The sequence below is a fragment of the Octopus bimaculoides genome, chromosome 14 (genome assembly GCF_046866305.1).
Source record: "Octopus bimaculoides isolate indiv1 chromosome 14, ASM4686630v1, whole genome shotgun sequence".
Classification (NCBI taxonomy): domain Eukaryota; kingdom Metazoa; phylum Mollusca; class Cephalopoda; order Octopoda; family Octopodidae; genus Octopus; species Octopus bimaculoides.
The window spans coordinates 3,264,241-3,283,807 of NC_142941.1; the positions used below are offsets into that span (position 1 = coordinate 3,264,241).

Here is a 19,567-nt window from a genome sequence, read left to right on the forward strand (position 1 = left end):
ATATTTTACGTCTGTTTTGATTAAGACCTACCATCAGCTTAGAGTTTTCATATTGTATATATCATGAAATTTACTTAAAGGACACTCAATATACGCACATTACAAATGTGCATGTTCACCTTTACATAATACAAACAAATTAGTGGTGACATTAATAATTGGTCAAGAAAAACAATTTTCTGTTCAGGCATTATGAACAATTATCAGTTAGTTGTCAGGTCTGATATCGGTAACAGGATTTTGTTGTCATTTGTTCCCATTCAAAGGATGTCTTATGATGCTTTAAGTAACACTCTATTAAATAGTTAGGAAGACGACATCTGAACATTTTGACCTCTCAAATTTTATCAGTTGTAGAAGTCATGTTATTCCTATCATAGCCAACTATTCATACACACATGGACGTACACACACATACATAATGGAAGTTTTACGCTATCACAATTTAACTTTCTGAGTATACTATGTCATCAGATTGTTTGAATGAAAATAAAAGAAACTCGCTGATTCCATTTTTATTTAACTATCATTGTATATATGTTTGTATGTGAATGGATGGGTGAGTGTTGAATTATGTTGAGCAATTTATTCATAAGAATGATTGTTTCTCCTATATTATATGTGACTTCACATCACAAACCCTCCATGATTATATACAATATAAAAGAAGTACTTCTCTTAGGTATAGTTGCATTACACATTTGATCTTGTTCTTTGTCACCATCAACATGGTGCTTCTCTATAAAGAGATGTATTCCTGGCATAAAAGGAATATTATTAACCTTTTGTTTAGTACATATTTTGATCTGCATGAACCAATGTTATACATTGATTTCCATGAACCAATTTTATACTTTCTAATGCTTCCTGTATCACAAAAGCTAAAGGTGGCCATTTTAAATTATTCAGTTGTGTCTACTGGAGTTTATTAAGAAATAGCAATAATATTTAGAAAAATTATTATTGTTTTTTAAATTTAATTTCATTTATATATCTTTGTTGTCTTTTGTAGCAATTTCTCCTGCTGAAATGTGATGAAGAATTCCAGACATGACACCATATATTGGTCTACTGTGTCTTCTACATTTACTGATCACCTTTGTACTGTCCATAGATATTACATACCATGTCAATGAAGAAGACAGTCCTCACACCTATATAGGAGACATTGCTGTCGACTCTAACTTATCACACCCTCTCACACATCAACAACACACTCTCATTACATTTACACAACTACAAAGGACAGTCGAGAGTGGTTCTCACTTATTCAATGTCACCAACTCAGGAAAACTATACACTACTCAAATACTGGATGCTGAGTCTCTGTGTACATACAACAAGGAATGTTCTAGAATAGTTAAAGTAGCAGTGAGAAAGGGACAAACGTTTATGAAAATATTAAGAATTAAAATATTTATAGAAGACATTAATGACCATTCTCCAGAATTTCCAAAGAATGAAATCATAATTCAGTTTTTGGAGAGCCACTTCAAAGGTAGTAAAATCCCTCTTCTGAATGCCATTGATCAAGATATTACAATACAGAATTCTCAAATTACATATATGATCAAGAAAAGTAAAAGAGAACCATTTTCTCTCTCAGTTGAAAAACGTTATGATGGTGTTTACATACCTACTTTAGTTTTAGGAGACAAATTAGACAGGGAACTCAAAGACTCTTACATGTTGACCCTGGAAGCTAAGGATGGAGGGAACCCTCCAAAAACAGCTACACTCAAAGTACACATATCTGTAACAGATGTCAATGATAACGTACCTGTATTTTCACAGAAACTCTACAACATATCTATTAATAGTTCACATCAAAGACATTTACCAATCCTTACTTTAAAAGCCACAGATCAAGATTCTGGACCCAATGGAGAGCTTTCTTACCATTTCAACCACAAAACCTCTCGAAATATTCAGAAATATTTTGTATTAGATAAGAAAACTGGAGATTTATTTTTACATGATAATTTTCAATTTAGTAAAAAGCAGTCATATAAATTATTTATTGAAGCACAGGATGAAGGAAATCCACCCTTAAGTTCTGTAGCCAAAGTCCAGATACATGTTATTAATAACCAAAATACTGCTCCATTAATAAATATAGATTTTGTATCTCCTTTAACAGAGAGCTCAGCAGCTGTTTCAGAATCAAGTAAAATTGGTAGTTTTATAGCTTATGTTATGGTCACTGACACTGATAGTGGACCCAATGGTGAGGTTATCTGTGATTTAAAACATGATAAGTTTAAACTTGCCAAAATAGATTCTAAAGAATATAAAATGATTGTTAAGGGCCATCTTGACAGAGAAATAAGGGACCACTATAAAGTATCTATTGTGTGTCATGACATGGGGTCACCTCAACTAGAAAGTAAAAAATATTTCTCTGTCAAAGTAACTGATGTCAATGATGTAGAACCACATTTTACCAAAGAGACATTCCAATTCCTCACCTATGAAAACCAGAAAGTTGACTTCCCTATTGGCTTCATCAATGCTACAGACCCTGATCTTGGAGATGGAGGCCAACTTACATATTCTATCATCAATGATAACAACAATGATAACATTCCATTCCAACTGACAAAATATGGATTTATTTCTACATCACAATCAATAGATCGAGAAATGAAAGACATCTATAAGTTCAAGGTTTTAGTAAAAGATAATGGAACACCTTCTCTCAATGACACTGCCAATATTGTTATTGAGATTCTAGATAAAAATGATAATGCTCCCTATTTCATCTTTCCTAATAATGACCCTTTCAATCTAGATGTCCACTACCATCCACACAGTAAGAAGGACATCACAATTCTGAAAGCATCTGACAAAGACACTGGAAACAATGCTTTCCTCACATATGGAATACTGAGATCCAATGATAAAAACCTGTTTACAGTGAACTCACACACTGGTGTGTTATCTTTCTCTCGCACAGTTTACCAAAATGATGCAGGAACATATGAGCTGCAGTTTATAGTGAAAGATGGTGGTACACCAGTTCAGTCGGCAACAACTGCTATCATACTAACACTGTTTGTTAGTAATGATACATCTCCAATGTTGACTGCTGTCCCATTCCAGTCTGGTAACAACCTGAATATGACTTGGATAATTATTATTGTAGCAGCAGCTGTAATACTATCTGTGGCTATTGTAGTGTCAATAACACTGTGTGTTTTCAGATGTATTAATCACACAAATGACTCACCTACAACAGCAGATAATCCCAACTTTCTGTCTCAGACTGAGATGAGACAATTACTGTATCAGACTAACAATCCTGTTGCAATAACAAGAAATGCAGAAGAGATATTTAACCGAAATCTTCAGACAATAAAATCTAAAAGTCAGTTTTTTCTGGAGATGGAACAGACACCAGATGAGTGGAAATTCTCAACAACACAAAGGAGACTTCCACCTGTGCCTCAGGTAAATATATTTTTAAATAATTTTCTTGTTGGATATTTGTAGTCAATATTTCTGAAAACATGTTTTATATATTTTATTTCATTTATATGTCACGTCACATTCCTTATATCTTCATTATAAAAGATTATTGATATTTGATAAATTTACGTTTTTGGAGAAGCAATTGTAAGTATTTCTTTGTACTAATATCTTTGTTAATTCTTTACTCAAAGTTAATAATAATTTACTAAGAAAATCATTAATTATATTTTTATTGAATTTAAAGCTTTACTCTGTTCTTTTATTCTAGGAACATTCCAGAATATAGATGCAATTGCTCCTTCTATTTTATATTGTTTCATCCTGCTTTCTTTTCTTATCAACAGAGATGTGATTCAATCCATAGTCAAGAACGTCGCACCAGTTCCATCATGTCTAACTACAACAGTGACTCCTTAACATCCCAAAAGGACAGAGAAGCTAGCAAGAGTAATGGCAAGACTAAACCATATGATGAGACACCTGCAGAACCAGGTAACTTTTATTGAAACATAACATATAAATGTAATTGCCTTTATTACTGTTGGACAATATGTAATGTTATGCTTAGTGTAATATAAGATCAATGTTTCTATCTTTATATATTGGAGTTGTTATATTGAAATGCAATTTGTGTTTGTATATTTGATATTTTGCAGAATATACCAATGACAATCCAGTTGCAGCCACAATACTAAAGGGACAACAAATACAAGATACCTATCTACAGCCAACATAGTAGATGTTCCATGACTATTGTTAAATGATTCTCTCACACACCAAATCTTATACAATACTTTATATTCATATAAAAATATCAACTCTATATTTCTTTCATACAACACACATAAACGGCCAAGAGTATCTTCCTTATGGTGTCTGATACTTAAATAATGTTAATATTTTAAACTATATTACCATACTTCTTTAGTTTGTTTCAACTGTTATAGATGTTATTTATCCCATATTTATTTAAAACGCCTAATTTTACATGAAATAGTTCATAACTCATTTCATAATATTTACCTGAAATATAAGATTATATTTCAAAACCAATTAAGGAAATTGTATATTTATTGTATTATAGAATTTCTAAGTTAAGTATCAGATTAGAACTAAATATTTTCCACCATTATATAGACATGATGAGAGACTAAGCCATTTGTTTATAATGTTATTTTATATATCATTTATTGTCATTGTGAATAGGACATATTTTCTCAAATCTACAACATTGTAACTTATTTCATTTGTCTCATCCTTCTTACATTTCATCTCAAAAGTTAAGGGTTTTAGTTTAAGTTTAAAATGTATATTAGCATCAAATATAATTTTGAATTTAACTAATTATAAAGATTAATTTCTAGACTAGAATATCAAATAGTTTATAACTTGAAGATAATAGGAAAATATGAAGTTTTTTTGCTTATTAATATTAAACACAAACGAAATTTTTAGCACTACAAGCTGCTTTACTTCCATGTGGCTTCTTTTATTTGATGTGTTTGTGTGACACAGACAATATTGCAGTAATTTCCTATTGGATGAGAGAGATTTTCTAGATTTCTTTCAATATTGAAAGTGAGGCTGATAGCTTTTTTCTTTGTTCATCATACACACAATTGTGTGTGTGTGTGTGTGGAGGACATAGAGTTGTAACTAGCACACACCAGCATCTGGCTAACATCTCACCTCCCACTACATACAGCAACTGTCACACTATTATATCAGCAGTTACACAGGAACACCACCACCACTACAACAGCAGCAGCAGCAGTAACACAGGAACACTACTACTACAACAGCAGTACCACTATAATACCACTGCAGCAGCAGCAGCAGTTAGAGTGGAACACTACAGCAGGATACACATCATCCATCACACAGAACTACAGTGAAGGATTAAACAATGCAGGTAAGTCTCTCTCTCTCTCTCTTTATTATATTTTCATATTCATTATAACATTTGTTTAATATGTGTTTCTAGTGAAAGACAGGGTTACTATAATATCTAAAATGTCTGCCATGTTGTATATATACACAGGGACTGGGACAGTGGAGAATAGAGAGATTTATCCATCACTTCCACCATTAGTAATAACAACTGCAGTAGTCATTGTAATATAATCACTTCAAACTGCATTACGTCCTTTAATGTCAGAATTACACAAGACACATTTTACAAGATATATTAATATATATATATATATATATATATTGTTATATATATATATATATATATATATAGATATATATAGTGTTATATATAATATTGGTCTAATATAGTCTAAACTAGTTGTATATATATATTTATTTCACCGTCAGAAAACATTGATTGATAGCCAGTAAGGCTGAGTGTTGACTAATGCATGTCAGTATAGTTTACATCTGTTTTGTGGTAATAACTCACTAATTAAATCTTCAACGTACTGTGACAGATTATTAATATCCATTTTATATATATATATTGTATATAATAAACTAAAGAGGTTGAGAGTGAGAGAAGTCAACTAGAGATTGTCTTGTTATATTTTCTGAAAAATACATATTTGTATGTAAAGCAATGAAAAGACTATGTAGTTTTTTTTTAAATTAGTGGATAATTCACAGAGCTTTTCTGCCCTCTCCTATCAATGATAAATAATTTTTTTTGTAATTCTCATTGATAAACATATACTTTCACCTACTGGTAACAGAAAGGTACATTGAAGTGAAGCAAATTTATTGTCCAAAGGAATGGACTTTGGTGATTGTCAACTCTGTCTAGTGTGGTTGATTCAGTTTTAGGCTTAGCTGACACCTAGTTTTCAGTTTTCACAATATTCTGGAAATAGCATAAATTGTCATTAGGGTGTTTCTTCCTTAACTTCAGAGGCACTTTTCAATTAATTAAAGAATTATTTTGTATACAGCATTCAGTACATCACACCATTATTTATCACTGATGCCATTGTCACATTGCAGTTATTTCTCTGATCTCATCTCTTTTAATTATGTCAATAATTGTGGTAAAAAAAAATATTCATAATTCTTTTACTCTATATAAAATAGTCCCTTACTGCAAATAAATATTATACATTCCTTTCCTTTGGCATGTAAATTATTGTGAGATTATTTCTTCATTTCATTAAAAGATCTCTCTTGTTTCTAAGTCAATCACAATTGTCACTAGGTTTTTGTTCTCTTTCTCCAATTAAGCTGGATATTTCGTTGCCAGTGCCGCCGGACTGACTCCTGTGCAGGTAGCACATAAAAAACACCCTTTCAGCATGGTCATTGCCAGACCCATCTGACTGGCCCTCATGCCGGTGGCACGTAAAAGCACCTACTATACTCGCGGAGTGGTTGGCATTAGGAAGGGCATCCAGTTGTAGAAACTTTGCCAGATTAGATTGGAGCCTGGTGCAGCCTCCTGGCTTCCCAGACCCCAGTTGAACTGTCCAACCCATGCCAGCATGGAAAACGGACGTTAAACAATGACGATGATGACAAAGAGTAAATGTTATCACATTCCAGTACCTAACAATCCTTATAACTGTTCAAACATGGTGACATTTGGGTTGAGAATTTATATTTTCTATCTCATCATCATTATCATCATATATACATTTTGGATTAGACAGTTCTCTCGATTCTTTACTCTCCATCATCCTGTTTCCACATTAAAATGAAATGCAGAAAGAAACATTCATTCCAAAATTGTTCTTGGAACAGGAAAAATAACTGTATCGTTGGGATTGTGATGGCAGATATTTTTATCAAACGATTTCTGTAATCGGTCAGAGGGTTGGGACTAGCAATTTAAATTGAATTCCAGATATGTTATGTCTCACTTTGATACTCATTTCTATATAACGTTTTATTATTTCAGTATAGATATATTTTTGAAGAAATACATTAATCTATTCATAAATTATCAACATTAAACCTAAAACATGTTAATTGCTAAATTTTAATCAAACGACACAATTTTCTGAGACACAATGTAAAACATTGAGACTAGATAAACAGCACAATATTTAAGATAAATGTGGGAGGTTTATTCGAGGGAGATAACTCTCGTTATGCATTGTCTTGTAAATTGTCAGGTCACGGAAGACTATTCAGTAGGGTGGAGCGAAAAATGCAACTTTCGAAATTGGTAACCAAGTATCGATATTTTGTTGCGAATTAAGTTGAAAAGAAAGATGTATAAAGAACATTGCTGTTAAATATGCTTTTCAGGCTCCGCAACGCAATTGAAAATTTTACAAATCGCTATTTTTGGTCAAATTTTGGATTTCATGGATTATAAGTCATAATGTATACATATTTCTACATAGCAGAATGCAAAACAGTAAATATAGTATCCTTAAGAGGTTGCATACCAAGTTTCAATACAATTGACTAATATCTTGAGGTTCCGCATTGACTATATAGAGAACGGGAGTGTGAACTTCCCTCCAGTGCCACTGCAGCAGTCATTGTGTGTGAATGTACATCGTACGTGTCAAGTTTTCTGCTTTGTACCTTGACTTTAGGCCATTGTATTAAAATTAATGATCATGTAAAATTTAGTGTTGTTTACATTTAGTGATGACTCGTAAGCTAACGCACCATTATATTGAATGCCCTATATTTGGTACTCCATATGATCTTAGCAAGTGAGTTTTGCCAACTTGCTAGGACATACTAAAATGTGTTTCATTTGAACAAAAAAAAGAAAAGAATATAGTTAAGAAAGATCCTTCAATTAAACAAATTGTCGAGATTGAGGCAGAAAAGATAATACTTCTTTGGCAAAAGGCATCCATCCCTTGTGTTACGATTGAGTCAGTTAAACTAAAAATCTTGAACTTTTATCTAAAGTACTCAAGCATTACTAAAATCTGTGAGAAATTAAAAAAATGTGCCATCATTTCAAACACTCTAATGTGTTTAAAAAAATGCAACAAAAGATTTATTTGACATTTCTTGTTGGAAATATTAATTATTTTTATCACCAAAATGTGTCAAGAATCAAAAATTGGTTTATACGTAATTTTATTTTAATGTGTGTGTGATCGAGACCTCGTGTAACACATATATTCAGTGACCTAGTATTAAAAATAATAAAGAAAACAAAGTTGTAAAGTCTATTTCTTTCACCTAATTTTGAAATTTCAAGTGCATTGTGGACCCTGAAGATATAAATTGTAGACTTTGAGATTTTAACACTCTTGTTCTTAAAGGATTTCACAAAAGAAAATCGATTTATTACAATGAATGTAAAAAATAAAATGAGGAGCAGCAGGTGTGTTATACATTGATTTTTTTTCCCATTATTCAAAATTTCACATGGGCTGCAGAGCCCGAAGATGTATATTTAAGAACTTCAGATTTTAACACAGTTGTTTTTAAAGGATTTCGCAATGAAAAATATATTGTTGAAAACATATTTCGAAACTCTGTGTAAAAAGTACCTTTTTTGCTCCACATTCAGTTGGGACTAATGGAACACGTTTCCAGATAAAAATAGTAGTGTCACAATGATTATTGTAAATATAATTAGGTTTGTTGAATTATACATGAACTTTAAATGCATTTCTGATGTTTTGTAGAAATTTCTCCTTCTCAAATGTGATGAAGAATTCCAGACATGACACCATATATTGGTCTACTGTGTCTTCTACATTTACTGATCACCCTTGTACTGTCCATAGATATTACATACCACGTCAAGGAAGAAGACAGTCCTCACACCTATATAGGAGACATTGCTGTTGACTCCAACTTATCACACCCTCTCACACATCAACAACACACTCTCATTACATTTACACAACTACAAAGGACAGTCGAGAGTGGTTCTCATTTATTCAATGTCACCAACTCAGGAAAATTATACACTACTCAAACACTAGATGCTGAGTCTCTTTGTACATACAACAAGAAATGTTCCAGAATTGTTAAGGTAGCAGTAAGGAAAGGAAAGACATTTATGAAAATTCTAAAAATTGAAATATTAATAGAAGACATCAATGACCATTCTCCAGAATTTCCACAAAATGAAGTTGAAATTGAATTTCTTGAGAGCCACCTTAAAGGTACTAAAATCTCTCTTCTTAATGCCATTGATAAAGATATTTCAATAAACAATTCTCAAATTACATATATGATTAAGAAAAGTATGAGAGAGCCATTTTCACTCTCTGTTACAAAACACAAGGGCATTTTCATACCTGAATTAATTCTAGAAGATAGATTAGACAGGGAAGTCAAAGACTCATACATGTTGACCCTGGAAGCTGAAGATGGAGGGAACCCACCAAAAAGAGCTACACTCAAGGTACACATTTCTGTCACAGATGTCAATGATAACACACCTGTATTTACACATGACCTGTACAACACCTCTGTAAATAATTCACATCAAAGACATTTACCAATTCTTACTTTAAAAGCCACAGATCAAGATTCTGGAGACAATGGAAAGATTTCATATCATTTCAACCATAAAACATTTCAAAATATCCAGAAGTATTTTGTATTAGATAAGAAAACTGGAGATTTATTTTTAAATGATAATTTTCAGTTTAGTAAAATGCAATCTTATAAATTATTTATTGAAGCAAGAGATGGAGGAAAACCACCCAAAAAGTCTGTTGCAGCAGTTCAGATTCATGTAGTTAATAACCAGAATACTGCTCCATTAATAAATATAGATTTTGTATCTCCTTTATCAGATAGTTCCACAGCTGTTTCAGAAGACAGTGAAGTAGATAGTTTTATAGCTTATGTTATGGTCACTGACACTGATAGTGGCCCTAATGGTGAGGTTATCTGTGATTTAAAACATGATAAGTTTAAACTTGCCAAAATAGATTCTAAAGAATATAAAATGATTGTTAAGGGCCATCTTGACAGAGAAATAAGAGACCACTATAAAGTATCTGTTGTGTGTCATGACATGGGGTCACCTCAACTAGAAAGTAAAAAATATTTCTCTGTCAAAGTAACTGATGTCAATGATGTAGAACCACATTTTACCAAAGAGACATTCCAATTCCTCACCTATGAAAACCAGAAAGTTGACTTCCCTATTGGCTTCATCAATGCTACAGACCCTGATCTTGGAGATGGAGGCCAACTTACATATTCTATCATCAATGATAACAACAATGATAACATTCCTTTCCAACTGACAAAATATGGATTTATTTCTACATCACAATCAATAGATCGAGAAATGAAAGACATCTATAAGTTCCAGGTTTTAGTGAAAGATAATGGAACACCTTCTCTCAATGACACTGCCAATATTGTTATTGAGATTCTAGATAAAAATGATAATGCTCCCTATTTTACGTTTCCTAATAATGACCCTTACAATCTAGATGTCCACTACCATCCACACAGTAAGAAGGACATCACAATTCTGAAAGCATCTGACAAAGACACTGGAAACAATGCTTTCCTCACATATGGAATACTGAGATCCAATGATAAAAACCTGTTTACAGTGAACTCACACACTGGTGTCTTATCTTTCTCTCGCACAGTTTACCAAAATGATGCAGGAACATATGAGCTGCAGTTTATTGTGAAAGACAGTGGTACTCCAGTTCAATCAGCAACAACTGCTATCATACTAACACTGTTTGTTAGTAATGATACATCTCCAATGTTGACTGCTGTCCCATTCCAGTCTGGTAACAACCTGAATATGACTTGGATAATTATCATTGTAGCAGCAGCTGTAATACTATCTGTGGCCATTGTAGTGTCAATAACACTGTGTGTTTTCAGATGTATTAATCACACAAATGACTCACCTACAACAGCAGATAATCCCAACTTTCTCTCTCAGACTGAGATGAGACAATTACTGTATCAGACTAACAATCCTGTTGCAATAACAAGAAATGCAGAAGAGATATTTAACCGAAATCTTCAGACAATAAAATCTAAAAGTCAATTTTTTCTGGAGATGGAACAGACACCAGATGAGTGGAAATTCTCAACAACACAAAGGAGACTTCCACCTGTGCCTCAGGTAAATATATTTTGAAACAATCCAGTTGTTGCATCACATTTTTTTACAATATTCCTGAAAACGTATGTTATACATTTTGTTTTATTTACATTCATATCCCTTTCTTATATTGTTTCCTTAAAAGATGAAAGATGTTTCATAAGTTCAGTGATATCCATTCAAAATTTGCATATAAGTATTTCATTGAACATTATTTTCATTTTTTTAATTGTGATTTCCAGTTTATTTTTATTAATTAAGAAAATTAATTATAGCATTTCAGTTCCATAAAAGTATTCCTTTCTTGTGTCTTACCAGGAACATTCTAGAAATGAAATGTGAATGTTTCTTCTGCTTTGTTTTCTAATCAACAGAGATGTGATTCAATCCATAGTCAAGAACGTCGCACCAGTTGCAACTACAACAGTGGCTCCTTAACATCCCAAAAGGACAGAGAAGCTAGCAAGAGTAATGGCAAGATTAAACCATATGATGAGACACCTGCAGAACCAGGTAACTTTTATTGAAACATAACATATAAATGTAATTACCTTTATTACTGTAGGACAATATATAATGTTATGTTTAGTGTAATATAAGATCAATGTTTCTATCTTTATATATTGGAGTTGTTATATTGAAATGTAATTTGTGTTTGTATATCTGATATTTTGCAGAATATACCAATGACAATCCAGTTGCAGCCACAATACTAAAGGGACAACAAATACAAGATACCTATCTACAGCCAACATAGTAGATGTTCCATGACTATTGTTAAATGATTCTCTCACACACCAAATCTTATACAATACTTTATATTCATATAAAAATATCAACTCTATGTTTCTTTCACACTTCACACTTAAAGAGCCTTACTGTGGCATCTGTTATGACCACTAATTTACATCTCTGATTCATTAATTATCACAAAGTCCCTACCCTACTTACCATAATCCACTATTATAAAATAGTAATTTTCCTCTCAGTCTTAATATAGACATTTCACTAAACATTGGTCAATTAGTTTGAGTCATCCAAGAATGTTTAGTTGTAGTATCTTTTGGTTTGATATCAATTCTACCATAAATTGTTTGCTTTCATTTACAATATTCCACTTTTGGTTTCTCCTCTTCTTTTATATTTAGTGTATATTGAATTTTACTAATTACTAATGAATATAAATATAGATAATTACTAGTAAATATAATTATAGTTTATTGTTAACTCCCGTGACATCCAATATTGTACTGTTACTTATATTGGTAACATACTAAAACTATCAATTCATTTTTGAAGTTTTCTTAGAAATTCTAAAAGTTTCATATTTTATTATGTATAAAGTAAAGAAAGTATCAGAAAAATCATGTTTTTTTTATTCTTAATTTGGAGATATTTTAATTTCTTTTAATTTACTTTGTTTACAGTTTTTTCTAATCATGTAAACTTCTTAAATAATGAAATCTTTGATTCTAAAACAATTTCTTTCTGATAGAAATCCTGAAAATGTATTCTTATAGTGAAGTTAATAATAATCCATCAAATATCAAGAAATATTATTATAAATCTTATATTTTAACACAAATCTCTTATTTCCTAGCGTTAGATATGTAAATGTAGTGTTTTTATGAAATAGAAAAAGTGAAGTTGCTTCTGTTTAACATGACTTCTCTTATTTGATGTGTTTGTGTGACACAGACATCATTGCAGTAATTTCCTATTGGATGAGAGAGATTTTCTAGATTTCTTTCAATATTGAAAGTGAGGCTGATAGCTTTTTTCTTTGTTCATCATACACACAATTGTGTGTGTGTGTGTGTGGAGGACATAGAGTTGTAACTAGCACACACCAGCATCTGGCTAACATCTCACCTCCCACTACACACAGCAACTGTCACACTATTATATCAGCAGTTACACAGGAACACCACCACCACTACAACAACAGCAGTAGCAGCAGTAACACAGGGACACTACTACAACAGCAGCAGTACCACTATAATACCACTACAGCAGCAGCAGCAGTTAGAGTGGAACACTACAGCAGGATACACATCATCCATCACACAGAACTACAGTGAAGGATTAAACAATGCAGGTAAGTCTCTCTCTCTCTCTTTATTATCTTTTCATATTCATTATAACATTTATATTATATATGTTTCTAATGAAAGACAGGGTAAAGATAATATCTAAAGTGTCTGCCATGTTGTATATATATACACAGGGACTGGGACAGTGGAGGATCGAGAGATCTAGCCATCACTGCCACCATTAATAACAACAACCATTGCAGTAGCCATTGTAATACAATTACTTCGACCCGCATTACATCTTTTAATGTCAGAATCACACTAGAAACAGTATACAAGATATTTTAGACTATATATATTGCTAAAATATGTTTTATTTATAATATTTATATTATATTGTTCAAACTATTTGTATATATATTTATTTCACTGACAGAAATTATTAGATTGGTAGCCAATAAGACTGGGTGATAATAATGTATGTCAATATAGTTTATATATATTTTGTTGTAATAATTCACTGATTAAGTCTTAATCTTTCTCTACCTTCAATGAACTCTAACAGATCACTAATATCCCTATAGATAGATAGATAGATACAGATATACTCTGCTAAGTGTTTGTTATGTCTTTTTTGATATATAATAAACTAAGAATGTTTTATTATTATTTTTATTATTAAAGTGGTGAGCTGGCAGAATCATTATCACATCAGGCGAAATGCTTAGCAGTATTTCATGTCTTTATGTTCTGAGTTCAGATTCCACCGAGGTCGACTTTGCCTTTCATTCTTTCGGTGGTCAATAAAATAAATACCAGTGAAACACTGAAGTTGATGTAATCAACTATTCCCCTTCTCCAAATTTCAGGCCTTGTGCCTGTAGTAGAAAGGATTATTATTATTATTAGTTGAATGATATTTCGGCATCTAGCGTGCCTTCCACGCGTTCAAAAGATAAACTTGTCAATCTACTTCATTTTTGGTAATATTTTGTAGGATTGAGGTAACTCCTCCAGTAGGTATACAGAAGCAAAGTTTATTTTTTGAACTTGTGCAAGTCACACTAGATGCCAAAATATCGTTCACTTGATAACAATGGCACTCTTCTCTTTTTTTGCTTCTGTATACCTACCTGAATCCTATAAATTATTGTTATTATTATCTATTCAGATGGCAATAAATATAATTTAGTATAGTTGTGTTATTTAAGATAATTCGTGTGAAATATAAACTGATGATATTGTAATGTTTTGTTAAAATATATTAACTCTGACAACAATCGATGAATGTTGTAGATTTTTTTGAGAATTGATCAGAAATGATATCATCGTCTTTCTTCAAACTAACAGACATCATATTACAGTTGGCCCTTACTAAATGTAACATAACAAAAGTATTTTACATGTATGAAATCTACATATTATATGAAAATAGGGATTAAATTACTTTTATTACAATTAATTTGATAAGAAAGAGATCCACATACTTTATGAAGATAATTATATTTTTCCATCATCAACTTTTTCTAGTCTCAATCTTTCTATCTAGTAAAAGATATCTTTGTAAAATATATCCACATGATTTTATGAACTATTCTGTCGTCATCATCATCATTTAACATCTGTTTTCCGTGCTGGCATGGATGAGTAGGTTACTTTGACTGATCTCCCCATTTCAGATATGCTCTCCTAGCATGGATCGTTGCATGACCTTTTGTTGTCTCATAGCTAATTGATATTCTTCCCTCTCCATAGTAGTTCATGTCTCACTTGCATATAAGTGTGCAGCTAGGACATTGCTATTGAAGAGACTGGCTTGTAGAGGTTTGTCCAGTTTTGTTATCAAGGTAAATACCTTCCATCCTACCTTCATACTCCTTGACATTTCAACATTCATGTCTATGGCACATTTCTGTTGTATACGCCAACTAGATCTACTCCTTTAGCTCCTCAATTTTTCTGCTTCCCACTTCTATTCAGCATTGTCCTTCATTTTCAGACTGCATGGATTTTGTTTTCATGGAGTTCATTTTCAGGTTGTTTTTTTTTTTTTTCATGTTTTCATGGAGTTCATTCTTCAAAAAATAAAAAAAACTATATAAGAGTTTATTTTAATATCTATAGACAATATAATGAAATAAAAGGTGAATAGACATACAAACATATATACTATCTGAATTTGTCTTTAATTTATTGAGATCTCTGCTAAAACATATCTTGCAAAAAAAATGCATCTTTATTGTATTTGCAAGATATTTATTTCCATTATAAAAATATAAAGATATATTATCTTCTGAAGGATATATCAACTTCTCTAGTGCTTGTGCCATGACAAAATGTACCCAGCACTCTCTGTAAGTAAACCATAAGCTTTATTTATGTTATTTACATTTGACAGATATTTGTCCTCATCTTGTTTCTGGTTAACACAACGTTTCGGCTGGTATACCCTCCAGCTTTCATCAGGTGTCTTGGGGAAAGAAGGCTGGAGAGTATATCAGCCAAAACATTGTGTTAACAACAAAGATGAGGACAAATATCCGTCAAATGTAAATAATGTACATAATTCCTCATCTCTTAAATATAGAACTGTATAAACCATAAGCTGTTAAGAATATAGATTTAGAAACCATGGCAAGTGAAGTGTGTTCCCCTGCCTACGTGGAGGAAGGTAGCCACTCCAACTGGTTCCATTAACTTCCTTAGAAAAATACTTGACTGAACTCTATCAATATATATTTTTAGTTCAACATTGAACTTCTAGCAGTTCTATATTGAAACTATCATGGAATGTCAAGTACTTTGGTCTTTACTGTTCCCTGGTTTTTCTTTCCTGTCATCCATTTGGCCACCACATCACACCCAAGATGTAACTGTCATCAGAAGAGAAAAGTTGACACATTATAAATAGTTCTGATGAGTCTAATAGTATATATTTGAAGATGAAAATAATATTTACAAAGTAGTTTTTGCTTTTATGTCATATTTTGTTTTAATTCTACGTAAGCTTTAAATATTTTTGTTATCTTTTGTAGCAATTTCTCCTGTTAAAGTGTGATGAAGAATTCCAGACATGACACCATATATTGGTCTACTGTGTCTTCTACATTTACTGATCACCCTTGTACTGTCCATAGATATTACATACCATGTCAAGGAAGAAGACAGTCCTCACACCTATATAGGAGACATTGCTGTTGACTCCAACTTATCACACCCTCTCACACATCAACAACACACTCTCATTACATTTACACAACTACAAAGGACAGTCGAGAGTGGTTCTCACTTATTTAATGTCACCAACTCAGGAAAACTATACACTACTCAAACACTGGATGCTGAGTCTCTGTGTACATACAACAAGGAATGTTCCAGAATAGTTAAAGTAGCAGTGAGGAAAGGAAAGACATTTATGAAAATATTAAAACTAAAAATATTAATAGAGGATGTCAATGATCATTCACCAGAATTTCCACAAAATGAAGTTGAAATTGAATTTCTAGAAAGAGACACTACAGGGACAAGAATCTCTCTCCTAAATGCCATTGATGAAGATATTTCAATAAAAAATTCTCAAATTACATATAGAATTAAGAATAGTAAGAGAGAGCCATTTTCACTCTCTGTTACAAAACACAAGGGCATTTTCATACCTGAATTAATTCTAGAAGATAGATTAGACAGGGAACTCAAAGATTCATATATGTTGACCTTGGAAGCTAAAGATGGAGGGAACCCTCCCAAAACAGCTACACTCAAGGTACACATATCTGTAACAGATGTCAATGATAACACACCTGTATTTTCACAAGAAGTGTACAACATCTCTATAACTAACTCACATCAAAGACATTTACCAATTCTTACTTTAAAAGCCACAGATCAAGATTCTGGAGACAATGGAAAGATTTCTTATCATTTCAACCATAAAACATCTCGAAAAATCCAGAAGTATTTTGTATTAGATAAGAAAACTGGAGATTTATTTTTACATGATAATTTTCAGTTTCCTAAGATGGAGTCTTATAAATTATTTGTAGAAGGAAGAGACGGAGGAAAGCCTCCCAAAAAATCTGTTGCAGCAGTTCAAATTCACATGATTAATAATGAGAATACTGCTCCATTAATAAATATAGATTTTGTATCTCCTTTAACAGAGAGCTCAGCAGCAGTTTCAGAAGACAGTGAAGTAGATAGTTTTATAGCTTATGTTATGGTCACTGACACTGACAGTGGACCTAATGGTGAGGTTATCTGTGATTTAAAACATGATAAATTTAAACTTGCCAAAATAGATTCTAAAGAATATAAAATGATTGTTAAGGGCCATCTTGACAGAGAAATAAGGGACCACTATAAAGTATCTATTGTGTGTCATGACATGGGGTCACCTCAACTAGAAAGTAAAAAATATTTCTCTGTCAAAGTAACTGATGTCAATGATGTAGAACCACATTTTACCAAAGAGACATTCCAATTCCTCACCTATGAAAACCAGAAAGTTGACTTCCCTATCGGCTTCATCAATGCTACAGACCCTGATCTTGGAGATGGAGGCCAACTTACATATTCTATCATCAATGATAACAACAATGATAACATTCCTTTCCAACTGACAAAATATGGATTTATTTCTACATCACAATCAATAGATCGAGAAATGAAAGACATCTACAAGTTCAAGGTTTTAGTGAAAGATAATGGAACACCTTCTCTCAATGACACTGCTAATATTGTTATTGAGATTCTAGATAAAAACGATAATGCACCTTATTTTACGTTTCCTAATAATGACCCTTACAATCTAGATGTCCACTACCATCCACACAGTAAGAAGGACATCACAATTCTGAAAGCATCTGACAAAGACACTGGAAACAATGCTTTCCTCACATATGGAATACTGAGATCCAATGATAAAAACCTGTTTACAGTGAACTCACACACTGGTGTCTTATCTTTCTCTCGCACAGTTTACCAAAATGATGCAGGAACATATGAGCTGCAGTTTATAGTGAAAGATGGTGGTACTCCAGTTCAATCAGCAACAACTGCTATCATACTAACACTGTTTGTTAGTAATGATACATCTCCAATGTTGACTGCTGTCCCATTCCAGTCTGGTAACAACTTGAATATGACTTGGATAATTATCATTGTAGCAGCAGCTGTAATACTATCTGTGGCTATTGTAGTGTCAATAACACTGTGTGTTTTCAGATGTATTAATCACACAAATGACTCACCTACAACAGCAGATAATCCCAACTTTCTCTCTCAGACTGAGATGAGACAATTACTGTATCAGACTAACAATCCTGTTGCAATAACAAGAAATGCAGAAGAGATATTTAACCGAAATCTTCAGACTATAAAATCTAAAAGTCAGTTTTTTCTGGAGATGGAACAGACACCAGATGAGTGGAAATTCTCAACAACACAAAGAAGACTTCCACCTGTTCCTCAGGTAAATATTATTTTGGATAATAGATGTTTTTGTTTTATTTTTTATTATAAAAGTATTTTATCCATTATTGACATATGTTCAAGCAGTCCCTAATGTGTACAAAATGGTTTATGTCTTTAGTTATTATTTTTTGTATAGCTTTTGCTGTTCGAATTGATTATTTTTTATAACGTTAGAGATATAAAAACAGTTACAGCATTCAATATAGAAATACAATGCACTTTATATAAAGTATTTATATAAAGAGTTTTATTAGGAGTGATTCCTTTTTTCTAATCAACAGAGATGTGATTCAATCCATAGTCAAGAACGTCGCACCAGTTGCAACTACAACAGTGACACCTTAACATCCCAAAAGGACAGAGAAGCTAGCAAGAGTAATGGCAAGACTAAACCATATGATGAGACACCTGCAGAACCAGGTAACTTTTATCAAAACATAACATATAAATGTAATTACCTTTATTACTGTAGGACAATATATAATGTTATGCTGTGTGTAATATAAGATCAATGTTTCTATCTTTATATATTGGAGTTGTTATATTGAAATGTAATTTGTGTTTGTATATTTGATATTTTGCAGAATATACCAATGACAAT

At 32.2% G+C, this 19,567-nt stretch overlaps 1 protein-coding gene across 1 annotated transcript in view; it reads left to right on the forward strand.

Moving 5' to 3' along the window:
- The first annotated feature begins 1,019 nt into the window (after positions 1-1,019).
- Positions 1,020-19,567, forward strand: part of LOC149132587 (protocadherin Fat 4-like) — a 50,999-nt gene continuing 32,451 nt past the window's right edge. Inside the window, exons 1-9 of the mRNA XM_089363307.1 lie at positions 1,020-3,450; positions 3,816-3,963; positions 8,042-8,111; positions 9,076-11,482; positions 11,836-11,974; positions 13,350-13,559; positions 15,794-15,848; positions 16,558-18,964; positions 19,248-19,386. Of these exons, the coding sequence (XP_089219433.1) occupies positions 1,051-3,450; positions 3,816-3,963; positions 8,042-8,111; positions 9,076-11,482; positions 11,836-11,974; positions 13,350-13,559; positions 15,794-15,848; positions 16,558-18,964; positions 19,248-19,386 (7,975 nt within the window). The 5' untranslated portion in view covers positions 1,020-1,050. The remainder of the gene's footprint in view (positions 3,451-3,815; positions 3,964-8,041; positions 8,112-9,075; positions 11,483-11,835; positions 11,975-13,349; positions 13,560-15,793; positions 15,849-16,557; positions 18,965-19,247; positions 19,387-19,567) is intronic.